This window comes from Euleptes europaea, chromosome 20, assembly GCF_029931775.1.
Source record: "Euleptes europaea isolate rEulEur1 chromosome 20, rEulEur1.hap1, whole genome shotgun sequence".
In the NCBI taxonomy this organism is placed as follows: Eukaryota; Metazoa; Chordata; class Lepidosauria; order Squamata; family Sphaerodactylidae; genus Euleptes; species Euleptes europaea.
Window position 1 is genome coordinate 1,461,185 of NC_079331.1, and position 17,327 is coordinate 1,478,511.

At 47.7% G+C, this 17,327-nt stretch overlaps 1 protein-coding gene across 1 annotated transcript in view; it reads left to right on the top strand.

The window, feature by feature from the left end:
- Positions 1–15,503, top strand: part of VPS13C (vacuolar protein sorting 13 homolog C) — a 78,037-nt gene extending 62,534 nt beyond the window's left edge. The window contains exons 67-82 of the mRNA XM_056865808.1: positions 104–339; positions 704–854; positions 2,935–3,075; positions 3,513–3,594; positions 3,681–3,750; positions 4,495–4,606; positions 5,670–5,783; positions 7,726–7,865; positions 8,524–8,605; positions 9,273–9,386; positions 10,507–10,582; positions 10,805–10,968; positions 12,604–12,649; positions 13,203–13,326; positions 14,168–14,282; positions 15,462–15,503. Of these exons, the coding sequence (XP_056721786.1) occupies positions 104–339; positions 704–854; positions 2,935–3,075; positions 3,513–3,594; positions 3,681–3,750; positions 4,495–4,606; positions 5,670–5,783; positions 7,726–7,865; positions 8,524–8,605; positions 9,273–9,386; positions 10,507–10,582; positions 10,805–10,968; positions 12,604–12,649; positions 13,203–13,326; positions 14,168–14,282; positions 15,462–15,476 (1,782 nt within the window). The 3' untranslated portion in view covers positions 15,477–15,503. The remainder of the gene's footprint in view (positions 1–103; positions 340–703; positions 855–2,934; positions 3,076–3,512; positions 3,595–3,680; positions 3,751–4,494; positions 4,607–5,669; positions 5,784–7,725; positions 7,866–8,523; positions 8,606–9,272; positions 9,387–10,506; positions 10,583–10,804; positions 10,969–12,603; positions 12,650–13,202; positions 13,327–14,167; positions 14,283–15,461) is intronic.
- The last annotated feature ends 1,824 nt before the right edge of the window (positions 15,504–17,327 follow it).

The window sequence follows — 17,327 nt, forward strand, 5'->3', positions numbered from 1 at the left end:
AATGTACAACTGTCTTCGGCCTCCCGAGTGTGCGTGTGTGTGTGTGTTATGGCCCGTCGCTTTTTGCCATTCACCGAGCCAGTTTTTGTCCTTTCTAACCCAGGACCAGTGTGGTCAGTTTCCTTACAACTCCAACACCCAGATCCACTGGGTCTCTTTCTTGGATGGGCGCCAAAGGGTGCTGCTTTTCACAGACGATGTGGCGATAGTTTCCAAAGCGCGGCAAGCCGAGGAGATGGAGCAGCCTGATCAAGAAATAAACGTGTCTCTTCATAGCCTTGGGCTTTCCCTGGTCAACAACGAAAACAAGCAAGAAATTTCTTACATAGGGATTACCAGGTACTGGGCGAAAACAGTGGGGCTTAGTCATTTATCAAAACTTTTTGAATCAAAACACAATCCATTCTTATGTTTGTTTTTACATGACTGTTTTCTCCAAATTCCTCTAACTGCATCTTTGGCATATATTTAAAAGGCCTCCTAGAATTAAACTATCTTTAGAAACCTTTTCCTTTGTTGTTCTACAGTTTTCTCTCTGTTCATTAGCTGACTATATCCTATATGGCTAAAAACCAGAAGTGCAGTTATTTGGAGTTAAAGCATTTCAAAGTTATGAATCGGAAATGTGTGTCTTCAGTTAAAAACACAGAAATATAGTGCATTTTTTAACGTTTCATTTTGTTATGGGAACGTTCTTCTGCAGCTCCGGAGTGGTCTGGGAATATAAACCAAAGCAGAGGTGGAAGCCGTTTAATCAGAAACACATACGCCTCTTGGAGCACGCTTATGAAAAACATATTTCTGGAGCACACGCAGAGTCTTCTAGTTGGGTTCGAGTGGACAATAACCTGGAGGTATGTTGCAATCTTTCAAATTATGAAGAGCACTGCCGCCTTTTGATGGCAGACTTCGGGTGAGCCTGTGGGAACATTATGGACGATTTCACCACATTGTGAGGGGTTGTAGTTCTGTGGTCAGCAGGGCCTTTTCAACAGTGGCACCTCACCCATATGGAATGTCTCCCCTGGCAGCTACTCTTACAATGCATTCCTAAACAGTTACTCCAGTCTAAGCCCATTGAAGGGAATGCTCTGTTAGTCTCTTTGGGGCACCAAGCCAAACAAGTTATTTTTACCCGGGCTTTTAATTAAGTGCTTGATCTTTGAACATCGTTTTCTAGTCTGCTTCTAGCCTAAGAACTGAAGTAAGCTGCTTTGGGTCTCCATTGGGGAACAAAGGCTTGAAGGTATATAAAGCAGGGGTGGGGAACCTTTTTTCCACCAAGGGCCATTTGGATATTTATAACTTCATTCGCGGGCCATACAAAATTATCAACTTAAAAATTGGCTCCCAAGCCCCAAGCGGGCAGCTGCCCCAGATGATCCCCGCACTCAGCACAGGCAGGCAGGCATCCAACTGGTGGCGCACTCGCCCACCTGGTGGCACAGGATGGTGTGTTGCACCAGCCGGGCATAGCTGTCCTGCTGCACACCGGAGTTGCTCCTGCTCTACATGGTTGGAGTCGGAGTCTACAGCCGGCTCCTGCTATTTCTGCCTGCAGGGATGAGATGAGGACACACTGGCTAAGAACTCACCCCCCACACACATTCAGGCCCTGCCCCCTTTAACCCTTCCATTGTCGCCATTTCCTCCCCCAACCCTCTTGTAGTACAGAGGGAATACGTTTCTCCATGGCCCTGGTGGGAAAGGGCTAACACAGTTTCTTGGGCGGTCCTAGCAGCTCCATAGCTAATGACTCTTCTGCAAGGGGGGAAAAAGGTTCCTTTTCTCAGCAAAACAAACTCACATCCGCCTTGAGTAGAGGCTATTCCTGTCCGCGGGAGGAGGCAGATCACCAGCCTTAGATTCTTCTGAGCTAGAGAGCTGCCAGGACCCACGAAGGCCCAGACCAAATGATTTTGCAGGCCTTTAATGGCCCCCGAACCTGACGTTCCCCACCCCTGGTATAAAGGAAGAAAATAAATTAAATTTTAGAAAAATGTTTTAAGCTGTTGAATGTTTTATACTGCTTTTGTGCTGTGGCTGGGATTTTAATAGTTCATCAAATGTTGTGGTATCTTACGGGTTCTCTGGAGAGGGGGCCTAGACCAGGGGTGGGGAATGTCAGTCCCGGGGGCCATTTAAGGCCCACGAAATCATTTGGGTCCTGGCAGCTCTCTAGCTCAGAAGAATCTAAGGCTGGTGATCTGCCTCCTCCCGCGGACAGCAATAGCCTCTACTCAAGGCGGATGTGAGTTTGTTTGGCCGAGAAAAGGAACCTTTTTTCCTCCTTGCAGAAGAGTCGTTAGCTATGGAGCTGCTAGGACTGCCCAGGAAACTGTGTTGACCCTTTCCCCCCAGGGCCATGGAGAAACATATTCCCTCTGTACTACAAGAGGGCTGGGGGAGGAAGTGGCAACAATGGAGGGATTAAAGGGGGCAGGGCCAGAATTCACCGGGGGGGGGGGGGAGTTCTTAGCCAGTGTGTCCTCATTTCATTCCTGCAGGCGGAAGTAGCAGGAGCCGGCTGTAGAATCCGGCTCCAACCATGCAGAGCAGGAGCAACTCAGGCATGCGGCTGGACTGCTATGCCCGGCTGGTTACACAGACCATCCTGTGCCACCAGGTGGGCGAGTGCGCCACCAGTTGGATGCCTGCCTGCTTGCCTGTGTGGGGGTGGGGGTCATCTGGGGCAGCTGCCCACTTGGGCCTTGGTCGGCTAATTTTTAAGTTGATAATTTTGTGTGGTCTGCGAATGATGTTATAAATATCCAAATGGCCCTTGGTGGAAAAAAGGTTTCCCACCCCTGGCAAAGACATTTTCTAAATAAAACAAATGTTAAACTGCTGCTGTCAATACACTTCTACATGGTGAAATGGAAATGGCAGGTTCCAAGCTTTAGCAAAAGTTAAACAGGCGTGCACCTTTTCCAGGTAAACTTCAACAAGACGCCAATGGAAATGCGCCTTCCAACCAAATGCAACATCAAGCGAGATTTCTTATCGGGCATCCATATTGAGTTCAAACAATCCCCTCACCAACGGAGCTTACGGGCCCAGTTATACTGGCTGCAGGTATAAGTTTTGTAATATACCATTTGTTTGTTTGATGCAAAAGATGCCTAGCAAATCTTCCTCTCCACTAGGAAGCTAGAATTTTTTAAAGATCCTCATTGTGGGCTGTGTAACAGCAATCTGGTGCTGAATTTGCCTGTGTTAGGCATTTTAGAGATTTGATTGGAAGGGTTTGGGAAGGAAGTTTTTTTTTAACTACTCAAGAGTTGTAAAAATGTTGCAGCATCAGGTTTTTTAAAATTTGTGTGTTGTTATAAAGCTCTTAATCTGTTTCAAAACATTTACAGTTGATTGTTCCTAGAACTGCTTTGCTGTTTTGATACTGACATGGCTTTTAGTCGGGGCAATCAAGCTAAAATAGTTTAAACTTCTGAGATGCTGCTAAAGAGTTTTCAACACCAAAAAGGTCACACGATGTTTCATTATTCTCTTAAAAGGTTGATAACCAGTTACCCGGTTCCATGTTTCCAGTTGCGTTTCATCCTGTTGCTCCTCCCAAATCCATAGCCTTGGATTCAGGTAACCTTGTTAAAGAGTTCTATCTACACATTTTGTCAGCAAGCAATATACCCCTCAATGCCGATCCCTTTCTTATTTGTTCTTAGAACCGAGACCGTTCATTGATGTTAGCATCATCACCAGATTCAACGAGTACAGTAAAGTGTTGCAGTTCAAGTAAGTAAAATAATTAATTAATTGGGATATATTTGAAATTTCAAAAGTTTCTCCTGCATGCGCAGTTTCTGCTGGCGGAGGAGAAATCTCAGCCTGTGATGTTAGCTAAGATGGACCCAGTCTGTAGCAGAGGCATTTGATTCTTTTTAGCCCATGAAACAGTTCAACTGGAATTGTTGAATTAAAACTGTTTTGGCCAAACTGACCTTATTTAATTCATTTGGACCCCGCCTTTCTCCCTGCTGAGAACCCAGAGCGTCGGTAATACTGAAGCAGTTCCACTGAAAAGCACGTTGGTCTCAGGAGTTTTACGACCTGGGCTGCCTGTTGAGAAGAGATGGGTTTTCAGGAGCCTTGTGGCAAATAACTTCACATGAACACATGAAGCTGCCTTATACTGAATCAGACCCTTGGTCCATCAAAGTCAGTATTGTCTACTCAGACCGGCAGCGGCTCTCCAGGGTCTCAGGCAGAGAGAGGCCTTTCACATCACCTACTCGCCTGGTTCCTTTAACTGGAGATGCCGGGGATTGAACCTGTGACCTTCTGCATGCCAAGCAGATGCTCTGCCACTGAACCATGGCCCCTTCACATCCATACTGTTTTTTTCTTCAGAAAGCTCTGGCGCAGTAGGCACCTTACATGTAGATGTATAAGCGAATAATGTTCAGGGTTTGGGGTTACGCCACTGTCCTCCTAAAAGCCACACTGCCAGTCAGGCGATTTCCCCTTTTTCTTTCTTAGATATTTCATGGTTCTCATCCAAGAGATGGCACTGAAAATAGACCAAGGATTTCTGGGAGCTGTCATTGGATTTGCCACTCCATCCACCGACCCAGAAATTGAAAGACAAAGGGTAACGTCTAGTTCGTTTGTGTGCATGTTCATTGGGTGGGCTGCTTTTTAAAACGTGCTAGTTTTAAAGCGCACTGTGCCAATGTTGGGCACAGAAGAAGAGAGAACTGTAGAGGCTTCATTCAGGTATCGCAAGCCAGCCACGGCTTGATCACGGTGAAAGCCAGCCCAGATGGCCGTGGGCTCACCTGCTGCCTCCCTCCCCTTGTGTGCTGAGCCAAGATTTAAGACTTTCTGATCGTGATTGGTTGTGATACCTGAGTGGGGTGCTTTAATAACTTGCTGGTTGTTCCTGGGCCTGTAGACCAGGATTGTAAGCCGTCTAATCCTGGGGTTGGATCTGGTGGATCCCCTGAGGGCAGGTTTCCTCAGGACCAGGAGCCTTCCCCTGGCAGAGGAGGAGGTTCTTCAGAGCCTTTTGTGTCAGAGAGCAGGCTCCTTGAGACTGGGGAAGGGGGTGCTGTTAGCGGAATGGAAATGCGGGATTGAGGCTCTAGTTCCTGGCTTCCTAGACAAGATACTGTCTGTTAAGGTGCCTGCTTCAGATGTCCTGAAAATTTTAGTTGGGTCCAAACCAGGAAGACTTCAGTCTGAGTGAGCAGGTGGAAGCAGGGGCCGGGGCACGTGAGCTGTATGACCGTTGAATGCAATGATGTCCTCTTGACAATGAGCCATGAGGATGTCTACTACTGTGGAGTTGTCTTTTCCTCTCGGGAGTCCTTGTGAGCACCTTGGATTGAATTTCAAGGTAGTCCATACGTTGCAGCAGTGAGGTAGGGAAAACTCTGTTCCCAACTTTAGTGCACCTCTGCTTGAGGTACTTAGAATACAGCCGGGCATTTTCAGGCCAGCCCTTGGTTCTGATCCTCTGACACTTGATGTTAATTGGGAGAACTGGAACCATAATTTTGTACACGTTGGGTAAAATCCTCTTCAACAGCTCCCTTCAATCATCTTTTGTCAAGGGAATCATTTGTGCGAAACCTTCCATCGGTCTTCAGCGGTTCACGCTGTTCAAGCCTGAACGTAACTTGAGGATGTCTCTACATTTTCTTCTGTCACAGACAAAGCTGATTCAAAAGGATTTAGACACCCTTAACACAGAGCTGATGGAGTCATCCATGACGGATGTGTCCGCACTTAGCTTCTTTGAGCACTTCCACATTTCTCCTGTGAAGGTGAGTTTGAAAATGCTGCATTGTGGTGGAGGTGCAAAAACCAGGCTTGCCGTGTTGGGCTACGTGACGTTTTGGTATTAGATTCAGAATAAAATTGTATTCATGTACTGCAGCAGCAGAATAGTTCCTTTATAAGCAGCCTCACTGAAGCCAAGATGCCTCCGTATTTATTCTAGATGTTCTTTGTTATGTGTACAATTGCTGATGCCTTTCTTAGCTTCGGTAATACTGACGAAAACCCCATCATTCTCTCCACTGGGCACAGCCTGAGCTTGCGCTTCATGCTTTCATTCTTGTATCCCTTGTTTACCCCCTCACAGCTTGCCTGGTGGGGAGAAGACAGTGCCACATGTGTCTTGGTTGCATTCTTGTTCCGCTTCCCTCTGTGGCAAATTAAGTTCTCTCCCCATTAGCTGGCTAACTAGATGGAAGGAAATCTCTCTCCTGGGTTCCTTCAAAGTAATTTCTGGAACCCGTCTTAAGTGGTGAGAGAATTTGGGTAGGAATTCAATTCTCTGAGCCTAGAGTAGGGGCTGTATTTTAGTTACACATTCCTCCCACAAGCTGATTTTTCTATAATTTGTATGAAAGCCAATAGATACAAGGAGGTCCCCCAGTCATTTTTCTGCTTTTGTCCTTCATGGGTAAAAGATACTGATTTGTCCTTCAAATAAATACCTTGCATTAGGCAGTTCGGTGCTGATAAAGAAGTGCAAATCAATCAGTTACTTTGGCAGAATTCTTTGGTGTTTCTGGACTTTAATTTGTTAAGGGCCGTCTCTGCAGCTGTGAACAAATACAAGGTGAAAATATAGTCAGCTGATCTTGAAAACAAAGTCAAGAGTAAGTGGAACTATTCTAAAAACCAAGGAAGGGCCAGCAGGCAAATCCAAGAAAGTATAGTTAGATCTTGGTTTTGAAAATCCTTCTTCAAGAGATTGTTTGAATGTGCACACATATAGAGGAGACTTTCCCACAGATACAGGTCCTCTGTCGTAGCAGTGTGCGGCTTAAAAAAAAAAACCCTCAGGAAAATGTTTGAAATACACAGGAATTTTTCATTCATCATCTAATTCCATCTTACTGGCTTTGCTTACTGCAGGAAAGGGGTAATTTTTTTGCCACTCCCTTCTTCTACCTAGATGCCACCTTAATTATTTCATCCCCCTTAAACACGCACACAAGATTTGCATCCTTCTGTCCTTGGAAAGGTGCCATGAAAAAGAGCAGCAAATAAAATAATTGTAACCACTCCCACGTTAGAGATGCGACACATATAGTATGCGTGTTAAAATAAGAGCACATCCAACTTATATAAGACAAAGTTTTGAGGCACTCGGTTAACAAGCTCTTCCGGGGCTTTTGTTGGCAGTCCTGTTGACACCGCAGGAGGGGAAATGGATTTTTTTTAATTAGCTGGCAGAAGGAGGTCTGTGGGAGAGCTATTGAATTTAATGCAAATCTTCCTGGCATACCATGTAAATATGAATATCGTGTTCTGAAAGGGAACACAAACGGCCCGGTGGTTATTACTACAGCCAAGCTCTTTGAAATGTTGTGACAAACAAGCTACTCAGGGTTAAGTGTAGGATACCACATTGAACACATGAAGCTGCTTTATACTGAATCAGATCCCCCTTGTTCCATCAAAGTCAGTATTGTCTACTCAGACCGGCAGCGGCTCTCCAGGGTCTCAGGCGGAGGCCTTTCATGTCACCTACTTGCCTGGTCCCTTGAACTGGAGATGCTGGGGATTGAACCTGGGACCTTCTGCATGCCAAGCAGATGCTCTCCCACTGAGCCATGGCCCCTCCCACTGCATACCCTCCCATCCATATACTGTCTAGATTTCATCCTTGAGTTTTTCACAAATCTCCTTCTAGGAAGATGCTGAGTAACCACCGACGCTTGTATTCAACCGCTGTGTGTTCTTTCTCATCAGCTGCATTTGAGTCTTTCTTTGGGCGCTGGTGGAGAAGAATCTGATAAAGGCAAAGAGGAGATGATCGCCATCCATTCTGTTAACCTGCTGCTGAAGAGCATCGGGGCCACTCTGACGGACGTGGACGACCTTATATTCAAGTGAGTGGATGAGGCACCTCTCTGTATATCTAGACTCCTGTTAGGGCACAGAGACAAAATAATTGCCATCTCAGTCTGTTATAGTTCCGTAGCTAAAAGGTTGATGGTTTGGGGAGGGGCTGTGGCTCAGTGGTAGAGCATCCGCTTAGCATGCAGAAGGTCCCAGGTTCAATCCCCGGCATTTCCAGTTAAAGGGACTAGGCAAGTAGGTGATGTGAAAGACCTCTGCCTGAGACCCTGGAGAGCCGCTGCCGGTCTGAATAGACAAGACTGACTTTGATAGACCAAGGGTCTGATTCAGTATAAGGCAGCTTCATGTCTTCATGTGGTTCTGGAAACTCTGTAGGAGTAGTCAGGTAAAAGGTGCGCAGGCCAATTCATAGCCTATGAGTGTTTTTAGCTGCATAGAGAGAGAATAGATACAGGCTAACGGTAAGTCAAGGGTGTGAATTAAGGGCACCCTCCACCTCAGTTCAGATCTCTCAAACTCAGGCTTTAATCCCACACACTGCTACAGTAACCTGGATTTAGCGCTGGCCTACTTTACAGGGTTGTCATTTGGATTACCATGAAGCTCTTTGAGAACTAGTAGAGTTCAAGTAGTATTAGATGTGCTGAGCCTGTGAGATGCAGTCTTCTTCTCCTCTGTCCTTTTCAGGCTGGCCTTCTTTGAAATCAAGTACCAGTTTTACAGAAGAGACCAGCTGATGTGGAAAGTTATTTCACATTATAGTGATCAAGTAAGCTGCCTCCCTTTGATCATTGCCCTCCTCTGTCCTTCTAAAGAAGCTTCCTCGTGTGTCTTGAAGAGTACAGCATGATGTTTTCCAGTGCATCCCTAAATCCCGAAGCATAGATGCCTCCACTCAGTAGGAGGCTCTGCCCTGGGAAGTGAGAACCGGCAGATCCCAGTCTGCTGCTTTGTAGGCCAGGCATAACGCTGCTGTCAAGGGACCGTTTCTTCTGCCACGAAGAACAGCCCATATCCAGTCAGTTGCTTTTCTATTCACTGATTTTATTTATTTTATCTCAGAGTTGGAAGGGACTGCCAGGGTCATCTAGTCCAACCCACTGCCAACATAGGAACTGCAGCTATAATGTGCCAGACAAGTAGGGAGCCAATCAATACTCAAAAACTTCCAATGACAATGAATCCACCACTTCACAAAGGAGTCGGTTCTGGTGTCAGACACACCTCACTGTTGGAAATTTCTTCCTCAGATTTAGGCAAAACCTCCATTGCAGTAGCTTGCAGTGGTCAGACCACCTCCCAAGTGTCTCTTCTGTAGTGTAGAGATTCCCAGTTCTTTCCTGCTAGGGCAGGGTCTCCAAACCACTGGCTTTGTCCCCCTGTGCGGTACTTTTCCCACCTTGCCGACCTCCTCACATTATGCTTCTTCACTGCAGTTCTTGAAGCAGATGTATGTCCTGGTGCTGGGCCTCGACGTCCTGGGGAATCCCTTCGGCCTACTCAGGGGCTTGTCGGAGGGCGTGGAAGCTTTTTTCTATGAGCCTTTCCAGGTAGGACATCACGGTGCCTCTGGAGTCTCCTGTTCACAGAACGGCTGCTTAAGTCTGGTCAGATCTGACATCTTGATGAATGACACAGGATTCACAAACTGAATATCGGTCCTGACTTTTACTGTTGCATTTAAAAAATGGTGTGGTCAGATCATTTGTTTGGCAAGGGGAGAAATAAATCCAGCCTCTTGCTCCCATTCGGCCAGAAGGAGAAGAGAGCAAGGGCCAGATTTTCTAAAGAGCTCTGTGAAAGATTGTCTAAAGAGCTCTTTAGAGGGTGGGTGTGGGAGAAAACCCAGCACATGGCCCTTGCTAGTATACCATATTGAAGAAGAGTTGGTTTTTATATGCTGACTTTCTCTACCACTTAAGGGAGACTCAAACCGCCTTACAATCACCTTCCCTTCCCCTCCCCACAACAGACACCCTGTGAGGTAGGTGGGGCTGAGAGAGCTCGGAGAGAGCTGTGACTAGCTCAAGGTTACCCAGCTGGCTTCCTGTGGAGGAGTGGGGAAACCAACCCAGTTCACTAGATTATCCTCCACCGCGTATGTGGAGGAGTGGGGAATCAAACCCGGTTCTTCAGATGAGACTCCACTGCTCCAAACCACCGCTCTTAACCACCACACCACACTTTTTATACTCTGCTTTTCTCTACCTTAAGGAGTCTTAAAGTGGCTTACAATTGCCTTCCCTTCCCCCCACCACAACAGGCACCTTGTGAGTTAGGTGGGATTGAGAGATTTCTGAGAGATCTGTGACGGGCCCAGGGTCACCCAGCAAGGCTTCATGGGGAGGAGTGGGGAATCAGATTAGAGTCTGCTGCTGTTAACCACCACAACACACTGGCTCTCATTGCTAGGGCATGAATGCAGAAATCAACTTGTGCATACATACATGCCCCCCCAATGCACTGCAATAAAGCACCGAAGCCACACAGTTTTGGTGTTAAAATGACCTTTTCAAAAACTGGGTGGTAGCCATAAGATCCTGCTAGGACTGCGTGATGCTACGGGCGATGGAAGAGGAAAGAAGGGGGTCCAGTATTTCAATGAACAGAGGTAGGGTGTGCACCCATTTGCTTCTTAAAATGAATTAAGGATTTATAATTCCTCTCTAGGGAGCCGTCCAGGGACCCGAGGAGTTTGCCGAGGGCTTTGTAATCGGCGTCAGAAGTCTGCTCGGTCACACCGTGGGTATGTTGAGCACCTCACCGATTCACCCTTGTCACATTTTCGGGGTATGTGGAGCCACTGCGTCACGTGGCTTCTAGGTTTAATTTGAGGATTCAGCTCCTGTCTCAGTTGGAACTCTTCAGTGTGGATCGCAGGCCTGTTTGTGCTTCCCTGAGGATGACGATTTCACGCTTTTCTCAGGCAGTGACGGAGCCTCACGATCTTCCTCTTTTTGACCCGCAGGCGGAGCGGCAGGGGTGGTCTCACGGATCACGGGCTCTGTTGGGAAAGGGCTGGCTGCTATCACCATGGACAAGGAGTACCAGCAGAAGAGGCGAGAGGAGATGGGCCGCCAGCCGAAAGACTTTGGGGACAGCCTCGCCAAAGGAGGGAAAGGCTTACTGAGAGTAGGATATTTTGATCTTTTCTGGGCTTCAGTGAAAGACTAAGAACTTGGGTTCACTGAACTTGAAGGCCTTTCTACTTCTGCTTTGTCGAATTACTCCGGGTAGTGCTTCAGTGTGGGTTGCAAGCCTTTTTTGTGTTGGGTTTCTTTGTGCTCTTGTTTGCCCCTGCAGCCTGCCAGGCCAGCAGCAAGCAAAATAACCCTGGTTTGTGCCTAGTCACACTTAAGTTTGTATCTCCGTTTCAGATACACGAAGCTCTTTAGCCTGGCTTCTCATGGATGCCTTTAGCGATGGGAATGTGCCACAGTTTGGGTGCATGAGAGAGGACGAAGGTCCAACTTGGGCCCCCATCTTGGTGCCCGCAGATGCCATGGTGGCTGCTGAGACCTTTCTTGGTGCCTACCAAGTGTTCATAGAATCATAGAGTTGGAAGGGACCACCAGGGTCATCTAGTCCAACTCCCTGCACGATGCAGGAAATTCCAAACTACCTCCCCACCCTACACAACCCCAGTGACCCCTACTCCATGCCCAGAAGATGCCCAAGATGCCCTCCCTCTCATCATCTGCCTAAGGTCATAGAATCAGCATTTCTGACAGGTGGCCATCTAGCCTCTGCTTACAAACCTCCAGGTTTTTAGGAAGTGGGTGGGGCCAGGTGGGGCTGTTGCTCAGCAGGGCTTCTGATTTGCCCACGAAGATCTGGCTTTTCGTTGGCGGCTGCCACCACAGTATTTGTTGTATCACCTCTCACCCCTCTTTCCCAGTGTATTCTTTGTAATTACCTCTCTTCTCCCCTGTGCTTGGGTTTCCCCTGTGTCTGTGGCTCCCTCTCCCACGGCAGCCGCTTTGTGGTTTTGCCCACCACCCTGCGTCAGAACTCCAAAGGTGCCCGCAGGCTGAAAAAGCTTGGGGACCCCTGTGAAAGCGAGAGTGCAGTCCCCCCCCCCCCGGTGTCTCTTTCCCAGTCTTCCTTGAAACGTCTTGTTGAACGCAGCGCATGAGGTGGTGCCTTTGCGTGGGTGCGTTGGCCAGAGGGGCAAGGGGAGCACAGCATGTGTTGTGATGAGAACCCTCGTCTTGTTCAATAAGGGCTTACGAGGAAGAACGGGGGAAAGGGCAGGACCCACTCTGCTCCTGCGTCAGTGGAGGAAGGCATCTGGAAGGTGGGTCGCGCCTCCTTCTTGTTCCAGCAGATTATTATTATCCTCTGCAGCGTGTCGGGGGGGGGGCAGGTGTAGAGGGATTTCCTCTTTACTGTCTTGCCCAGGCTAAGCACGCTGTTTCCCTGCTCACTGTCTGTCTACCTTGTGACATTTTTATCCCACCCTTCCTCTGAAGGTTCTCTCTTCTCACAACAACCCAGGCAGGTAGGTTGCATTGAGAGGGTCACCCACCACACTTCTGTGGCAGCGTGGCGCTCTCGGTATTAAGGGCAGTTTTTTGTCTAAAAGGCACACAGTATAGAATACGTTCCTTTACATTGGGGGAGGAGTGGGGGGTGTTCTGGTCCCTCTCTTCCACTAGGCCGCCAGGCCGAGTTAGTTTGTGGATCTGGAAAAATGGCACCCTTTGCGGATGAAAACCTTTTCAGTGCTGACCTGCGCTTCCTTTCTCTCTCTCTCTCTCTTTGAAGGGGGTTTTTGGAGGAGTGACCGGGATAGTCATGAAACCTGTGGAAGGTAAGCGGAAGGATTATTGCTCCAGTGACCTCGTTGCAGATCTTGAAGGGAGGGTTGCAGAACCACTCAGAACTTCTAATGGGACGTTTAAATGCTTTCACCCAGATGGGGAGGGGGCTGTGGCTCAGTGGCAGAGCCTCTGCTTGGCATGCAGAAGGTCCCAGGTTCAATCCCCGGCATCTCCAGTTAAAGAAACTAGGCAAGTAGGGGATGTGAAAGACCTCCGCTTGAGACCCCGGAGAGCCGCTGCCGGTCTGAGTAGACAATACTGGCTTTGATGGACTAAGGGTCTGATGCAGTATAAGGCAGCTTCATGTGTTCATGTAGTCTCTAATCTTTAATCTTTTATTGCACCTGTACAATATCTGAGCTGAAACTCTGGTAGCTCTGATGTGGCCCTAGAATCCAGTGATGCATTTAGGTGGAATATCAAGAGTGGGGTGGAGAATCTGCTTGCCGACGAGTCGCTTGCCTCGGATGCGTGCTTCGATTTGGGGAGTCTGGCTTTGCAGAGGAAGGGGCCATCCTGACCCCGTGTTTCTGTTGCTCGAAGGTGCCCAAAAGGAAGGGGCGGCCGGCTTCTTCAAAGGCATCGGGAAGGGGCTGGTGGGCGCTGTGGCCCGCCCCACGGGAAGCATCATCGACATGGCTAGCAGTACGTTCCAAGGAATCCAGAGGTAAAAGCAACCGGGGTTCTCTGGGCTTCTGTCTTTGCCAAGAGGGAAGTTGCTGAATGACCCACACATCTTCAGCCAGCCCCTTTTTAATCTGAGCCGTGGACTGGAGAGAAGCGGAGAGAAGTCAGCTGTCCCCAGGTCCGCCCGCCCGCTTGGGTGGGTTGCAACAACCTAGTTAATCGCCAGATTTGCCACCAGAGATCAAAAACTCTGCTACTGGCACTTCAAGAGGAGAAGACTAAGAGGGGATATGATCACCATCTTCAAGTACTTGAAGGGCTGCCATATGGAGGAGGGTGCCGAGTTTTCTGTTGCCCCAGAAGGTCGGACCAGAACCAACGGGTTGAGATTAAACCAAAAGAGTTTCCGTCTAGACGTTAGGAAGAACTTTCTAACAGAGGGGTTCTTCAGTGGAACAGACTTCCTCGGGAGGTGGTGAGCTCTCCTTCCCTGGAGGTTTTGAAGCAGAGGCTAGATGGCCATCTGTCAGCAATGCTGATTCTATGACAGGCAAATCGTGAGAAGGAGGGAGGCCATCTTGGCCATCTTCTGGGCATGGAGTAGGGGTCACTGGGGATGTGTGGGGTGGGGAGGTAGTTGTGGATTTCCTGCACTGTGCAGGGGGTTGGACTAGATGACCCTGGTGGTCCCTTCCAACTCTATGATTTAAGGTTGCAGGCTGTTTCCCAGTCTTCCCACTGATCTCAGAGCTTGAACCAGTGTTCATATGTTGAGAGCACGCATAGAAAACATTACACAGGTGGAGTGGTTAGGTTACCGCAAATTTAAGTCCAGGGTGTAGACAATGGGCGTCTGAGCACTTCACAATGTTGCTTGACAGGGTGGCAGAATCTACCGAAGAAGTGGAAACGCTCCGGCCCCCTCGCCTCATTCGGGAAGACGGAATCATTCGGCCCTATGACAGAAGTGAAGCCGAGGGATATGATTTATTTGAGGTATGTTCAGATGTATTCCTCCCCCACCCACCCCTGGTAGAAAAAACATAATTCATTAATAGTATCCAGATACTTTCAGAAGGGGCATTGCTAGGTTTCTGGTGGCAAGAGCAAATTTGAATCAAGGTGCGACGGGTGCTTTGCCCACAATTTCAGCTGTATGGAATTTCTTTTTCAAAAGTTCTTTTGAGAAGGATATTTTATTACACCCCTTTTGGTCTCCTATGTAATGTCTGGTCTGGACCCAGCAACAGTTGTGCTCTCCCTAATGGCGGTGCAGGATCCCGGGAGGGGAGGACCCCATTGTGTGGCAGAACACTTCGAGGGCAGCCCCAAGCAGAGCACACTCCAGTAGTCCAATGCAATTCCCCTTCCCCAAGAATGCAGAGTTTGGCTCTCTCTTTCTGCACTAGGGTATCCAAGTGGCAGCGAGGGAGAAGAGCTTTTTTGTTCTTGTCTCAGGCTAGGGAGTTTTCTTGCAGTCTGTATTGGTTCAACACCGGCTCATCTGTGTGCCAGGATGAGTCCTGAGCCAAATTGAAACTGCTTCTGTATCGGTACACCGTCCGTTTACACAGAAGAACCGACCCTACTGCCAACCAAAGAGGGTTTTAAAAATGATTTCAAGAACCAGCGTGGGGTAGTAAATAGCTGTGTTGGACTGGAACCAGGACGGTTTGGGTTCAGTTCACTGCTCAGACATGAGTCTCTTTGGGTGGCCTTGATCCCAAGCGCGCGCGCACTGTCGGCTTAGCTGCCGTGCATGCCGTGACCCAGCGTGGGCCTCCCGGAGATGAGAAGAAAAAGGTGGGTGGCAGATATGATGGTTAAGAACGTTTCATATATCTGTCATTTTGGGGGGTTATGTTCTTTTTTGGTTAGTTCCAAGATTCTTCTTTTTAAAACAGTGACTTGAATGCCACATTGTCATGTTCGTCTGTAATATTTTGGCAGACAGCATATGCCTGAATAAGGAAAACCACAGAAGCGTAGTGCCTAAACATTTGATAAACCCCTATAAGCAAAAGAAACAAACAAAATAATTCAGTTGGTAGGGTATACTTATCTGTGTTTTTCCTGCCTGCTGCCTTCCTGTCTGTATTCTTCAACCCATCTTCAGTTTCTAATTTGTGTTTTTTTTCTCTCTCTCTCTCCCTCTCTCCTGCCATGCCTTCGAAGCAAGAACTGGAATAGGAGTCTACGGTTTCTCTCCCTTTCCCCCCAGTTGTGTTTCAGCATCTTTATCTGCTATGGTTTCTCTTCCCCAACCCCTTAAAATTAAGGGCATTGTTTCATGAGCCCATTTCATTCAGTGTCTTCCCACAGAGGCTTTAGCTGCCACTGATACAGAGTTTGAAATTGCCTATTTCAAATAACTGGGGGGAATTTCTTCTACCCATCAGGTTAGCAGCACAAGAAGAGAACTGTGTTGCATGGGGTAGAGAGCATCGTTTTACTCTGTGTTAAGGTGCCAATGCTTGTACGCTTCAGACCAAAGAAATATTAGTGGCAGCAGTTAAAAGGCTTGGTGAGGCAGGGTGGGGGACACCCCCCCATGGGGTGTAATTTGAATAAATAAAACAAGATAACACTTTTATTGTATGACTATAAGGAAGATAGCAGAGATCCACCTTTTGACAAGCACAGTTTAATGCCACAGTTCCATGCCTGTGGCTGGGACTTCTCCAGGCTCCATGTAGATCAAAGATGCTGGTATCCATGTAGGGTTTTGAGCCCGAGGCTTTGTGTTTTCCCTTCTGTTCTTCCCTTCGCTGTTAGGGGAAGCGGGTTGTGATCTTGTGGGTCTGATTTGTGGCCCTCTCTGCCTTCCTGCAGAGGCTCATGAGCACAAATGGAGGGGGCTGGAAGAGGGTGGTAGAAGAGAATGTGTAGGGAGGGGCTCAACCGAAGCACAGAGGGGGAGATTGGGGGTTTGGCCCCTTCTTTTGGCAGTGTGTACCTGAGGGGGCTGCTCACATGTTCCCAGTAATCTCCTCCTGAAATCTCCCCCAGTAAACTTCCCCAGTAATCTCCTCCTGAACGTGGGACACATTCAGAAGTACTGATGGTAGTCACACATACACATACCTTTATTGGCATAATTACAGTGCTTTAGACAAAAGTCCAAACAGAAGATAAAAACCCCTGCAGATTGGGAAGATACAGTAATATTCCATATGGATTGTGATAATACAAAGTATACTAATTAAAATCAGTTTTGATCTTAAGCACTTCTGTGATGATGGTAGTCAAATCCGGCTAGCACCAGACTGCCTGTTGGACACATTCCCTTGGTGGATTGTTAACATGTATTTTGTCTTCAGTAGATAATATTTATGTTTAGAACTTTTGTTTGCTGCTTCTCCGGACGCTTGCTTGAGACAGCTTGCCAACTAAAAAAGAAAACGAAAGCGACCAAGACAATAAAAAAACAAGTCAGCAATATCATGGCAATAAAAAAGATCCATAAAGCAAATAAGCTAGGGTGTAAAAGCACACAAAACAAGCAGAGCTGCCTAAAGCGATGCTGATCAAACAGTCTGTAGGCTAGGCGCATGCTGCAAAACAGCCATAAAAGATGGAACCCCTGCAGTTGAAGCCTGGGTAAAGAGAAATGTTTTGGCCTTGTGCCTAAAGGGAAACACGTGGGCATCCAATGGACATCTTTCAACACTGGCAGATACTCTCTGTATCCAGCCCTTGACAATAATCTAGCTGCCTCATTCAAGACCAATAGTATATTTATACATGTTTTCTAAAGTTATGATTAATACAATTGCTTGTTTTAGGATACTGTAATACCAAGAATCCAGGTAATACCCTGACCTGGATGGCCCAGGCTAGCCCCATCTCGGGAGCTAAGCAGGGTTGGCCTTGGTTAGTACTTGGATGGGAGACCTCCAAGGAAATCCAGGGTTGCCATGCAGAGGCAGGCAGTGGCTAACCACCTCTGTTCATCAACGAAATACATCTGTTGCCTTGAAAAACACACAGGGTCGCCATAGGTAAGCCGGCAGCAACTTGACGGCACTTTACACCACCAAC